General features: G+C 36.4%; 2 protein-coding genes across 2 annotated transcripts in view; one reads left to right on the top strand and one right to left on the bottom strand.

Moving 5' to 3' along the window:
* The window catches only part of TBCD (tubulin folding cofactor D), a 134799-nt gene that overhangs the window by 30411 nt on the left and 90767 nt on the right, over nt 1–13621 (top strand). The gene's annotated exons all lie outside the window — the stretch shown is intronic.
* Nucleotides 3907–6479, bottom strand: ZNF750 (zinc finger protein 750). The gene is made up of 2 exons (XM_009279452.1): nt 5053–6479; nt 3907–4627 (listed from the first exon to the last, which is right to left on the bottom strand). The coding sequence occupies exons 1-2, from the start codon at nt 6477–6479 to the stop codon at nt 3907–3909; spliced, it is 2148 nt and encodes a 715-aa protein (XP_009277727.1).

The following is a 13621-nucleotide window of genomic DNA, read 5'->3' on the forward strand; positions in this document are numbered from 1 at the left end:
TGTATAGGACTGCAAAAGACATGAGTGAATCCTAGCTCCGCCAGTGATTTGACCTGTGCTGTGAAACCATCTCTCTCCACTTTTTAGGTTGAGTTTTTGTATATGTGGAATGGGGATGATAGTTGTATCCTTCACACCCTTCTTTTTCTGCAGAGGTGCAGTGAAAATATATTGCTACCTGTGAAGGTGATTTTAGTATACATAGGTTTATATGCAAATTTTTAATTTGTCAGATTGCGTTAGATGTAGCCTTCTATTACTGGGGTGGAAGAATATAAAGCTAAGATAGGGGAGGAAGGGAAGGAGAGAACACAATCATGGCAGCAGGGTCTTTCTGAGAAAGAGACAGGTATAAAGGTCTAAGGAAAAACGATTTTATAGGAATTGGAAGTTTCTTAATACAACAGTGCTAAGAATTCCAACAGTGGTTATAGAAGAAGATGGGTAAGAAACCAAATTGGAGACCATCTTGACTTAACTGCAACTCCTTTGGTTATCTGATACTCAAGAATGAGTTGTACAGAAGGCAGAAAGGTATGATACTGTGAAGGATGAGTAAGAGGATAGTCTGAATTTGTAGGGATAGAATTTGGAAAGACTCAGACATAAAATGGGATGCAGCTAATGAAGAATATCACTGGCAATGACAAATCATGCTATATCTTCATCAGAGTCAAACCTTTATTATCGCTGAGCAGATGGCTCAAAATAGCTGCAGAATAGCCATGGCACACTTGACATTGTCCCTTCTCCCTTTTTTCCCTTTTGCTTTAATGGACCTTGTTTTCCATTTAAATTAATTTGAAAAAATAATCAGACTAAATACAGTATATTCTACTTTAATTTTCAAGTCTGCCTTACTCGGTTTTGCTTTATGTGAGTTATCCAGTCCACTATTAATGTAGAAATTCAAAGTGTATTATAATTGGAGAAAGACAAAGGAATGAATTCTGGAAGTTGGAAGAAAAGCTAACACAGTGATGTTAAGAGGAACTGTGTTGTACTTTGAAAGATAGACTTATGTTCAAATTGTCTTTAACAAAATGATTTAAGAAATGAGGACAAATGCAAAGTAGTATTCCTAGTTAGGAATAAGTAACTACATAATTCAAGATACAGGGACCCACTTCTAGGCAGCAGTTATACAGGAAAGGACTTAAGAGTTCATGTGGGTCACCCACGTCAATCAACAATTTACCTCAGTAGAACAAGATGGTGAAAAAGAAGTCATAGACAGAGTGTGGTAATCCTTCCATCTCTCTTGATAGTAAAATTGTGACACATAGGCTACTCATCTTAGGACATCACGCTTAAAAGGTTATTTAAAGAAAGCTAGCCTAAAGCATCAGGAATCATGAGAAGAACAGAAAATAAGACAGACAGGGAAAGACTGAAAGAACTAAGGTTCCTTGGCTGAGAGAAGACAAAGCTGAAAGCTTATTCTCTTCCCCTTAAAAGAACAACTTTACTTTTGACAACTGTTTTCAGTGACCAGAACAAGACTACAGGTAATGGGTATAATTTGCAGCAAGAGAAAAGTTAGATAAGCATTAGGACTGATTTTTCTTATTCTAAAGGAACTGGAGCCCTACAATAATTAGTTTACGGACATTGAGTTAGAAAGATTTCTGTTAGGAAGGACAGAAATCAAGTTAATCAAGGTATGGAGAGCTGTTTGAGTAGTTAACCTTCATGGTTTCCTTCAACCCAGTTTTTACTTAATTTGAGGAATGGAAATGAGGTAGACTTCACCACTGGAGCTTGTTTTTATGAACAATATTTGTATAGAGATGGTGAAGAATAAATCCTTGAATTGTATGGAAAACCACCAAAAAGTTTTTCCTTGTTGACTTAAAGAAATTCAAATTAACAATAAAAGATATACATGAGATTTTTTTAAAAATTATGGATAAGGGAAACTATGAAAATTTCTGCTTCCAGAGATTAGTGAGGCAAATAGCTTAATGTAGTTTAAAAAACAGCAGCGGCAACACTGGACTCCGTAATTTCATGTTTGGAAATTACGGATTTGGTAACATACGTCCCTAAGCTTGAAGCTTTAAACTTGGCCTAGAAAGAAGCTCTTTTGCCTTGTTTCATCACGTACTGATGTACAACTTGATACATCATACTTTCTTACTGCCTTGCTGTTGTAGTTTGAGTTAATTGGACTTTTTCTGTTACCATATTCCCTTTGTTCAAACTCAGATTGATATTCTTGTCTTTTGATAATCTAGGAAAAGCTTTTCTCTATGAAAGATTCATTTAAAGATCAATGTTGTTACTCTTTTTTTTTGTTTGTTTCTTAGCTCAGAAACTTAACCCCTGTAATTTACTGTTTAATGGTAAACTTCTTACAGTGCTCTGGCTGAGCTGTTAGGTCAAAACACCATAGCATGAAAAATCAGAAAAAAAATTCTGGGAACTCTCCATTGCATTGAATGCAGCTCTGCTTCCTTACATAGGTTTATACCTACTAGTAATGTTTAGGCAGGTGAAGATGTCTCTTATTTGAATAATGAATCCATGAGAAATGTATACCCATAGTTTTAAGTGAATAATACTTAGTGTGGATTTGTTTTACTTAGACTGATAGTGCATACTGTGCAAATTTACACGGGGTGTTTTTACAGTGGAACAGCCTTATTTTAGTTAAACTTTTGTAGAAGTTTGGGTAAGCTGGACAGCAGCTTTAAGCAGAGGGAATTCTGAGGTTTATCATATGGAGCTAAAGTACGGATGAATTAATCTGCATAATAAACTTCCTTCACTGAAGGAAGCTCCTTTTTTTAGAGTTGATTGGTATTCCATGCCAAATTCTACTTGTAAATTGCAAATTTAGTGAGCAATTTCTTTGCTAATTTTTCTTCAAAATATGTGTTACAGATAGTGTAGTGAATGTATTTGTGTTCATTAATGACTTTACATACATTTTAAGTACAGCTCACAGATTTATTTGAAAAATTGCAAGTTTATATACACAGTTATAGAAGCAGAAAGTAGTTTTAGGATGTATGTAGAAGCCCACTGAAACTGATAATTAGTAATACATGTATACTGAAATAAGACCTTCAACAGGAGAGTTTGCCTCAGGTGAAATAAATTATATAAATAACCTTTTAGGCTTGGAGTTTGAAGGTTGCCCAGTGTCTGTCTAACCTCAGAGGATTAGGCACCTAAGTTCTTTAGATCTTCAAATTTTCAGTATTGTTTTCACAGCGGTTCAGTTAAAGGTGAACATAAACTGCATTTGTTAAATTGGTGCAGGCTTTCTTTGGTTTAACTTGAATCTTGTTCTTAGTCGACATAAGAAAAGCTTGCTTATACAAGGTTTGGATCAGTTTGTTTAAACTGGTGCCTGCCTCTGAGTAACAAAATTTGGTCTGTTGTTTTGTATTATGGCATAATGGCAAAGTGCATTCATACACAAAACAATTTTTACAGTAAATTCTAAATAGCCAGGTTTAATCTTAAGCTTATTTAAACTACTGCACAGCAAACTAAAAAGTGTTTTCAAGAAAAAAGACAAAAAAACCCTATTAAATGAAATTAAGCCTGAAAAAGACTATGACAGTCTGTTATTGAACAATATTGTTTCTAGAGCTTAAACATCTTTTAAGAAAAGAAGTCATAAAAGTTATTTTACATTAATACAATTGCAAAAAAAGATTAATGTACTTTGGATTTAGTAATGAATGCAAAAATTCACTCATCAAAATCTGAGTTTATACAAGGGAAGGTTCAGTTACTTAAAAATATTAATATAAAATTATGAACATTATTTACATGGGAGAGATTGAATTTATCTTGTGATGGACCAAACCCAGTAAGAGGCGGTTTGCAGAAATTTTATGATGTTGCTTGTAACTAGCTTCTATGACCAGAAACTCATTGGAAAGTGAAGTATTAAGATACTCTTGTTCTCTTCCTTAAAGTGAAGACTCTGCTACAGTCATTTGGCCTTACTCTTTTAGTGCCTTGCTGTGATTTTGCTGATTCTTTTTGATTTGTCCTTTTTTGTCCTTTTACTTTTTGATTGCACTGGGTATCCTGAGTATCGGAGGAATTAAGAGTAGCTTCTGTACATGAAGCGTTACTGTCCTGAGGACTCTGCCCTTCGTTGTCCATTCTAACTTTGCTAGGGCTGTATGCAGCTAGCTGACAGAGAGCTACAGCTGCTGTTTGTTTCTGTTCATCACAGCTGTCAATTATTCTTAAGTCTTGTGCTTCATTACGGTGAGCTGTGAAAGAAGATTTGTCGCAGGCACTGTTAATAGGGTTCTTGGGATTACAAGCATCTGCTCCGGAGGTTTCGTTTTCAGTGTTTGGAGAAGTAGCAGCACCATTATCATGAGACGGACTGTGGAATGATGTTTTCGGGCTTACTGTGTTACAGGAATCTTTTACCGAGAGGTTCAGAGGCATGTCTTGCAATTCGAGAAAGTTCTGACTTTCTGTTTTCGGTGCGGTTTTGTATGCATGCTCATGAATAGGTCCTGTGTTTGTGTCAGCCTTTTTTGAAAGATTAAGGGGAACTATCCCTGTGTCTTCTTCCGTGTTGGACAGTGAGCCTTCATTGTTATGGCACTCGTTCTGTGCTTGTGAATCTTCATCAGTGACGTTAATGCTGAAAGAAAAGAGGAGAAAAGAGAATTCACTATCAGTTGCTCTTTTAAATTGGGGCTGAGGAAGTGGGCAGGAAGAAGAGAAAAAAATCTGGATAGAAGTCTGACAATTTTGTTGTTTCTCCTGTAACTCCCCCAAGTGCCTTTCACCATACACATGGCTCTAACACAGGTAATTTCCTGAAATATACAGACACGTGCATAGTAATGGTATTGGATATACCTGATACACTTAAGGAGAATGAGTGGTCTGCTCACTATAGCAACTGTGAGTTGTACTGTGTTTTTCACAGTTAATATAGAACAAATTATCTCAATGCTGTAAATGTAAATATATTTTAGGGGCATTGCATGAAATGTATCCATCTATCTTTGTGTGTCCCTAGTAAATCTGACAAGAATTTGCAAAGTGATTATAATATTTTACCTGGTGGGTGAATCTCCTCTATCTTGCTGTGTCTGCATACTTTGAAGTAGAGTTGGTTGATCGGTGCTTTTTCTCACAGGTCTGAAAGCCGTGAAGTTTTCTTCTGGTTGCTCATACTTGCTAAGTGATGTGGAAGATGACTTGTTAGAGAGGTCAAATAAGCCTTCGCATGCATGACTTGTCTGAGTGAAGTTGGTTGGGCTGGGTCTGCCAGGGGAGCCTGTGGCCGCACTTCCAGCGAGAGGGCTCATTTTAGCATTCTCTCTTTCATTTTGGTCATCTTTGGAATGACTTTTGGCATGCAATAATGTCATTTCTTTTTCATAATCTGCTTGTTTTTTATGTGAACTTAGAGGGTATTGCTGGGATGGGCTTAAAGAAGCTGGATACAGCAAGGTAGTTTCTTCCATTAGATGAGAATTTTGATCTCTGTTAATACCAGCTACATGTGAAAATCTGTAAAATGGAGGATCTGTTGGCCTACAAAATCCATATGGTATTGGAGGAGTGGAATGATATTGTTGGAACAATCGATAGTGTTCATACGCTGATGGATTTATGGGTTTTGGAAGTGGCCCAGGGTGGGGAAGAAAGTGTCTTTGATCTTGTGCGCCATAGACAGACAGAGCTGAGCTTTCACACTCTGAATTACCTGGAAGCAAGTAAGGTGTGTAGATAGCCAGCCTATGCTCATAAAAATGGGGTGAGTACTCAGGAATCATCGGTTGCATGTAAGGTGAAATGGAACCAAAGCCTTTTGTGGGAGCAACTTTATGTGGAAACTCTGGGAGGAAAGGAGAGCCTGCTTTCCATGGGTGACTTGGTGCATGAAATGCAGACTTGGTGTGAAAAGGTGAACTTTTGTTAGAGAGCGATATAATTTCAGATACTTCACTGGTTTCTGGGCCTTTACTATCTCTGTGTTCTCCTACAGGAACGAAAGCCGAGGGCCTTACAATGCTGTCCAAAAGGGGCTGCATGCTGATAGTGCTTTCTGTTGTAGTACTGGCAGGGGTTAATTCCTTCTGAATTGCAGGTTTTTGTCCTTGAATTGCTGTGTTTGTTGCCTGGTTTTGTAATTCAACATTTTCCTTGGCATCCTCTTTTGCAAAAGGATATTGAGGCTTTGAATCGAGATTTGACAGTCCATTTGTGACAGATTTAGAAGAAGTTGGTTTGACTGTAGATTCAAGCTGATTGATCTGTTTGGGCTCCAAGGAACTGGTCTTTGGACACTTGATAACGCGATCCTGCTCTGATACTAAAGTAATTGAGTTTTTGCAGAGGCCATACTTCATATGGTTAAAAAGATGGGATTTCTCATTGCAAGTAAAGGGGCACTGAAAGCACTTGTACTTAAATGGCTTTCCTGGTGGTCTTGGGATGTAATGAGGCTTCTTTGGTTTACGTTCTTTGAGGAGACTCATTTTTTTTCTGCTTTAAACAATTAAATGTAATGATTCTTTATAAAAACTTTCTTGTGGTTAGCTTTCCTCAGTTTTAGCCTCTTGATGTTTCCAGTTTTTCAGGTTTCCAGAATCCTTCCCAGGTGAAGAGAGGAAGCCAACTCCCGTGGTGTCTCAGGGAAGAGGGGGTGCCGGAAAACACCACTTTTGCAACTGGTAGTGCAGGAACTGTAACACAAAGTTTTAAAATTAGCTGTAGTGGAACACTGGAACTAAATACAAAGTAATACATTCTTTCAACTGTATTCCCCCTCATATTACACACAGTGTGTTGTGGTTTTTTTTAAACAAAACAAAAATGCTAGATGTCAGAGTTGAGATAGACACGCATTAAACTTTGACATCCTTCCGCACCTAAACATAGTCACAGAAGTGGCCTAATTTTCAGCAGTGCTAGTTACCTGCCACTGCTGCCGGCTTGAAGGAGTTTTCTTTGAAAACTGAGGGAACATTCATTCAGAAGATGAAAGTAGAAATCTAGGTGGAGCTGTTGAGAGAGAACTGGAGGTGGGTAGGATGAGAAGAGGCAGGTCCTGGCAGCAGCTGGATATGGGGCAAGCCTGTCCGGCCGGTTGGGGAGAGAGAGGAGGGAATTTCCTGCTCTGGTGAAATGAGGGTGGAGTGGATTGGTTGCACTTGGGTAGCTGACTTGGCTCTTTCAGAGACTGACCAACCCCCTCTTTTAACTGGCATGGCATTTCCTAACAGCCTAATCTCAATGGATACCTCAAAAGTGGCCAATCTCTCGAAGGATAAAACCACACCAATTTTCTTCCTCTTCCTAATTCAATTAAGAGAAATGAGTACTGCAATATCTGACTAATAGAATCTTCTGCTTGATAAACACATTTCACATTCTTCTGCTGTGCAGCACCTTACATGTTGCATATAGTTAACATGGGCACACAAGTGTATTAATTCAGGTAAAAAAGTGTCTGACAGTAATTGATTTATAGGGGGAATGATCTATCTGCCTTTCTTCAGAAAAACTAAGGTTGTGGATACTTTATACAGCCTAATGATTTGCTCAGTAGATAAGTCAGGAGGGCTTGTATCAGCTTGTTCCATTATGTTCACTGATTCTGAAGGCGTGAGAAACTCCGAGAGTCAAGTTCTCATGATTTTATAGGATGTGTTATGGCAGAGATCTAAAAACTGATGATTTCATCATGAACTATAAGCATCATTATCAAAATGATGACTGTTGCAAAACCACGTACTGTATCTATTGTGTTACCCGAAACTACAGGAATACTAATTGTAAGCGTGACTAGATAGCTTGATTTTTTTTTTTTTTTAAAAGCTTTTTACGTGGAATTTTGAATTAGTAGTATTAAAATACTAAGTTTATGAAAAGAATTGCTAGTAATTACGTGCTGTGAGATTTTAGTTAAAGTAGAGATGTTTTGCATTTCTTAAATCAGAGATTATTTAATAGAAAATGACATGCAACACGTTATGAAAACTGAAGGCAAAGCTACAGAATTGCTGCTTGTTTCATCAGGTATAGTAATTCTAGCAAATTGTATTAAATGTTGTTTCTGATGTCATAGAAATATTAATTTTGTTAAAATACTAATTGTGAAAGCACCCTGAAAAATGCAAAGCTGTTCTGTAAGTAGAAAAACAAGCTTTTTCTTAAAATTAACAGATGATTAAATGTGCGATAGCCTAAAGAAAAGGAATGTGTAGAGAAGTAGCTTTTTATTTTTCAGATTTTAGCAAAGCTTTTTTGGTTGTTTGAGTTAGATACTGATACTGTAACAATAAAAAAAAAATTGAATTATACAGCAGCATGTTAAAAGTCTTCTCATTGGAGTCTGGTTAAAATGGTAGTTCAATAAATTAAAAAAAATCATACAGTATTTAAAAATATTTTAAATAATGATAGCCAGAATTCCTTTGAAAGATTAAGAATAATACTTTTACATTAAAAAAAAGAAAAATATTGTTGCATAGTAGGGGAGGTCTGGATAGGGAACTGGTCTTTTTTTTCTGCCTTAAGTGAGCTTGTTGCATTTATTTTTGACCAATGATGTATAACTAACGCGGACAGTTTGTAATGGACTCGGTCAAGTCAGTTTGTACCTGTTGTTCTTTATATCTTCTTGGAAGTACTTGTAGTAATTATTCTTGAAAAAAAGATATTGTTATCAAAACTCCATTGCATTCTTAGTTGAACCATTTATGATAACAGTCCAAATTTGCATTCAGGTGCAGCACTTATAATAAAGAGATGTTAATTAGATTTTCTTGTTCTGCTAGCTTTCCTTTGCTTAATAATGAAAATTCCTGTGTGTCCTGTTCCCCCCCACCCCGACTTTGTGCTTGGTATTTAACTTTGATTCGAGTTATTCCTGTTCAACAGAGTATTTACTATAGTTGCTTAATAAGATAAAATGCATTGTTGCAGTTTTAATGTTAGAAATTTAGAGCATTGGAGGTTCTTTGCTATGTGTTCAGCAGGAGAGAATTACAGCTGGTTTTTTTTTAAGTTTGTTTTGGTGGCACGCTCAGCCTGCAGACAGTAGTGCTCCCAGAACCTGCTGCTCTGACTTGAGAGGTGTAGAACGAGTAGCTTATTTTAAAGGGTGTTTACCCTTTTGAAAACAGGGTAGCGTCAGCCAGATGAATGTTCTGTTTCTCTCTTTTTACTATTTAATCCCTCTTTTTTCATGGTTTAAAAATACCAGTAATAAAATATTTCTAAACCCAGACAAGAAGGATAATTTCTCCTCCAGTCTCTAAGTAAAACACGGGAGTATCTGACAGAGTTACATATTTCATAATTAAAAAAAATTAAAACTATTTGATCCCACACATACAGCTGGAAAAGACATTAATGGTTTAAAATAGGTGCAACCAATTAAAACTGTCTCTATATAAATAATGTTAGTTACTCACAGTTGTACAATGTATGTTTTGTGGAACCAAAATTAAAATTTAGTATTAGATAGAAAAATCAAAATAAGTAGTTGCTTTTTCCTTAAACTTGAATGCCATAACATGTGATATCCTTTAAAAATGGGAAAAAATTCTTCAGTAGCAGGATGATAATTTTCATGTAACTTGTTTTTTGATTGAGAATTTATTTCCTGTATACCTGATTTTAGAAATGCAGATAATTATATATTATTATAATTTTCTCTTTCTAGTTTTGAAATGTAGTAGTATTATTTATTTATATTTTTATTGAAAACAGATTATTCAGATAATATTGGTTAAACTTGAGGTTGTCTTAGTTGTTTGTTTCTTGTCAATAGCATACCTTCTCACGGCTTTCTAATCTGTAGCCCTTTCCAACCTGTGACTGGTAGCTGCAAGATTTCTTCCTTCTATTTTTAAAAGTATGCTGTTGCTACCTCCTTGCCTTTAACATATTAGCAAGTTCAGAAAACAAGAATATCGTTTAACATTGTGTGCTTGTGTCTGTATAAATATATAAACAAAAATGTACGTGGGTATAAGTATATACACACATACATGCACATATGTATTCATACACACGCATACACACGCATACGCACACATACATATGTACATATATATATGTGCATGTTGTTTTTTACGTTTTTAAGTAGTCTAAATTGTTTAAGATGCCCAGTTGATCAAAGAGGAAATTTCAAAATGTCTTTTATTACAAGCAGGGAAGGTAATTACATTTCTTTTTAGGACACTGCTGTAGCAAACTACGTAACAGTTTGTCATGCACACTCCATTATTATTGCAGTATCCTTTTGGTGATGTTGATCTCTCTGACCAGGAGTACTCACTGGGGTGGAACATTTTGAAGGACATGCTATAATTAAAATATTGTGATGTGGCGTTATTGCATAACTCAAGGACATGCCATTGTCACCTACCTAGAGTGTTGCAAGAACAAGATTTGTGAGTTTTATTCTAGCTGAGATTTTCCAGTGATTAACTACCACTCCCTTCTAAACTTCCAGTTCCTTTAAACTGAAAGATAAATTTTAACGCAACTGTTTGTTAATTAGGAGGAAACATGGGTAAGAGGAGTGGGTTGGCGAGGACTGGAAAGGAAGCGTGTGTTGAAGGTACGGACCGAAGAGGACTGTGTGCTTGTGTGTGAGTGCGCGCGTGTGTCCCTGTGTGTGTGTGTGCGAGAGGAAGTACAGAAACAGAGATTAAATAAGTTGGGTAGGCAGCGTGGATAAGAAATAAAAATCTTTGTAAATATTAAGTTAATAATTCAATGTCTTAATACACTTTAATTGGCTAGAGAGAGGATAATTCAAAACAATCCCATTTTCTGTGCTAAGTTCCCAGAAGCTGGAAAAAATAATAAATCAAAACTGGAGTACTTTATTTTCGTACAGGCTTTTCAGATTAACTCGACACTACTGTATGAAGAATAGCTGGCAGACTAAACATAGCAATTTTAAGCAAAACAGCTTTTTGTCATACTTCAATATAATACATTAACTTCCTGTATGAAAAAAGGTGCTTAAAACACTTTTCACCAACAAGAGTTAATTAATTGTAAAAACTTGCAAGAGTTAGTTTTTCTCTCAAACTAAAATATTTCCCTCTCCTGTTGAAACTTTCTTTTTTTTTTTTTTTTCCCCTGAAAGCTTAAACTGGTACAGTAAATGCACCTGCTAGGAGTAACCTAGGCTTTTGAGACAGCTGAAAAATGAACACCTCTGATTTACTTCTTAGATGTTAATATGAACACACTTTATTTGAAAAAAATGCTCTAAAGAAATGTACTTACCAGATACATAGATGTCGGAAACCTTCAAGGTGATCACTGTTGGTAAGCTGTAGCTGTCACTGCTGAGAGAGAAGTACCTGTTCTCTGCTTGATCTCTAAGTGAAACTGCAGGAGGTTGTTTCAGGGGGAGGGACTTAAGAAGTGTAGGAGTTGAGCCCTCGGGGTGTAGAGATGCACCTGATATTACTCCAGCCTGAAGCTACGATTCATTTGTTTGCGTCCACTGCTTTCATTCAGCATTACCTCAGCATCTAAGCTATCGAAGGGAGCTCTTGTCGCTTTTGTGCCCTCCAACAACCAAGTTTTACTCTAAACTGTAGTGTCTGTTCCTCCGAGTAGTAATCTGCAATGTGGGGTCAAAAATGGCTAAGGTAATACACTGAGCTTTTAATATATTTAACTTCCATAGAAGTGACTTCTGAGCAGCAGAATTGACTGTACACAGGGGGTAGCAGAGCTTAAAAATAATAATTTTACTCTTGTATTAGAGATTGACTTTTTTTTATTGAATGCCTTTGTAGCTTTAATATTCTTGCTCTTTTTTCCTCCCCTCTCCATTTTTACTTACATCTATTTTGTCCTTCATGAGTCTCCTTTTTGAAGGCGGGACTGAACTAACTCCCAGCTTGCTTGCCACAGGAACCTGCCAAAGCTTGCCTATAATCAACAGTCAAATGTACAGATCCCATAAATGGAAAGGAGTCACCTCAGTAAGAAATTGATTATCACATCTATATGTTTGCTTAGGAGCTGTGAAACTGAATGGTGAAAGGAGAAAGTCAACCGATCATCCACTGATTAGTACTAGTACTTGCTTTTAGTTGCCTTTTAGAGTTTATAAATGACAAATTTATTAGCGTATTTGCCAGTCATCTAGTGACATTGCTGAGTTGTTTAGTGAAATAATAACCTCTTGCATACTGGTTGTTAAAAGGAAAATCTTTTGATAGTTCTAGCTCTCTCTAAAAAACATTCCTGTTACTGAATGTTAAAACAAAGGAGGTTTTGGATACTAATTCTAATGTTACTGAGATGTTAAAATTTCTGTTCCTAACTGTTAAATTCAGCTGGATTAACATGATAGCCCTCTTGTTTCACCTACTTCTCTATAGATAAAACAGTTGCAGATTATTGAAACTTTTAAATATAGAAGTATGATGAATTTTATACTTGGCAAAAGTATGGTCTTTTGAATGAAATTTTTAAGGAAACTGTCACTACAAAACCTGTTTAGGCAGTGGGTAAAAGCTGTTTCAAAATCAGTCTCTAAAGCAGTGTCTTAAAAATAATTTTAAAGGTGTGGCCTTTTATCTTGATGGAATGACTTATGGACATCTGCTTTCCTATCTAGGTACGCAGATCACCATCCTTCCCCTTGCTATGCCAATGTAGTTGTCTGGAAAATTTTTCAGAACAGAAGTGGTCACTAATTTTAAAGTAGAAAGATGGCTGTTGGGTTTTTTTTAATTAATTTTTTATTATTATATTCCTATAATGCAGCTTAGCAGTGTAAAAAGATGTTGTATTACTGTCTAGTTGTTTGTAAATCCTTTGGCTTTAGATGGAATAACAAGAGTGTTTGTAGTCCATCATTCTTCCATTTAGTTGTAAAAGGTTTTAAAGAAAATTTTACCTGCAGAAAAAGATCTTGTAATGTCTGCATTCAGAAACATCTCTGAAAAGATGTAAGCAGAGAATTCCTTTACTTTCTCAACAGAAGATGTTACTCAGTGGTCCTCACTCGGTAGTGAATAGCCTTTCTTTCATGTCAATAACTTTGTGTGCCATATCAATCTACATAACTGTCCTCATTTTTCTTCTGCAAATGTGGATCATTTTATGATGTCTGTAGCTGAAGGAAGGCACCATCAGGTTTCTTTTTTTGCATGTGATGGGGTGGAGGTAGGTTTCCTTGCATAGAATCAGATCAGATTTTTTGTTTTGAAAGGAAATTGCAATTTCTGTCATCTAGAGGAAGCTATTGAAGGACTCCTTTAATATAGGTGACTGAACTGGGATAAGAGGCAGTCAATATTTGAACTTTGATATCTCTCCCTCCCCCCCCCTTCCCCCTTCCCTGATCTGGTATGTGGAGGGGAGACATGATGTCCAGTTGCTGCCTTGATCCAAGGAAAATGATGTTTTAAATCTAGCTACTTCCTGGAAGTATTACTAGTCAGGTCAGCTGAAATGAGCTGTGAACAAAGTGGAACTGGGAAAAAAGAACAGCTAAAATGTTCCTTTTCTTGGTGCTTGGATGGTATTAAAAATCCAAATCTGAGGGAGAAGAGTCATTGGTGGACCCCAGAAAGGAACGTGATAGCTCTTGTTTGTGTGTACTTCTAGAAGTAATAAAACTTGATTG

Source organism: Aptenodytes forsteri, unplaced genomic scaffold (genome assembly GCF_000699145.1).
Source record: "Aptenodytes forsteri isolate BGI_AS27 unplaced genomic scaffold, ASM69914v1 Scaffold243, whole genome shotgun sequence".
Classification (NCBI taxonomy): Eukaryota; Metazoa; Chordata; class Aves; order Sphenisciformes; family Spheniscidae; genus Aptenodytes; species Aptenodytes forsteri.

Coding starts and splice junctions, on each gene's coding strand:
- ZNF750 (XM_009279452.1), bottom strand. CDS start 6,479: ATGAGTCTCCTCAAAGAACGTAAACCAAAGAAGCCTCATTACATCCCA. Junction 4,628..5,052: donor AGAGGAGATTCACCCACCAG/GTAAAATATTAT, acceptor CTTTTCTTTCAG/CATTAACGTCACTGATGAAG.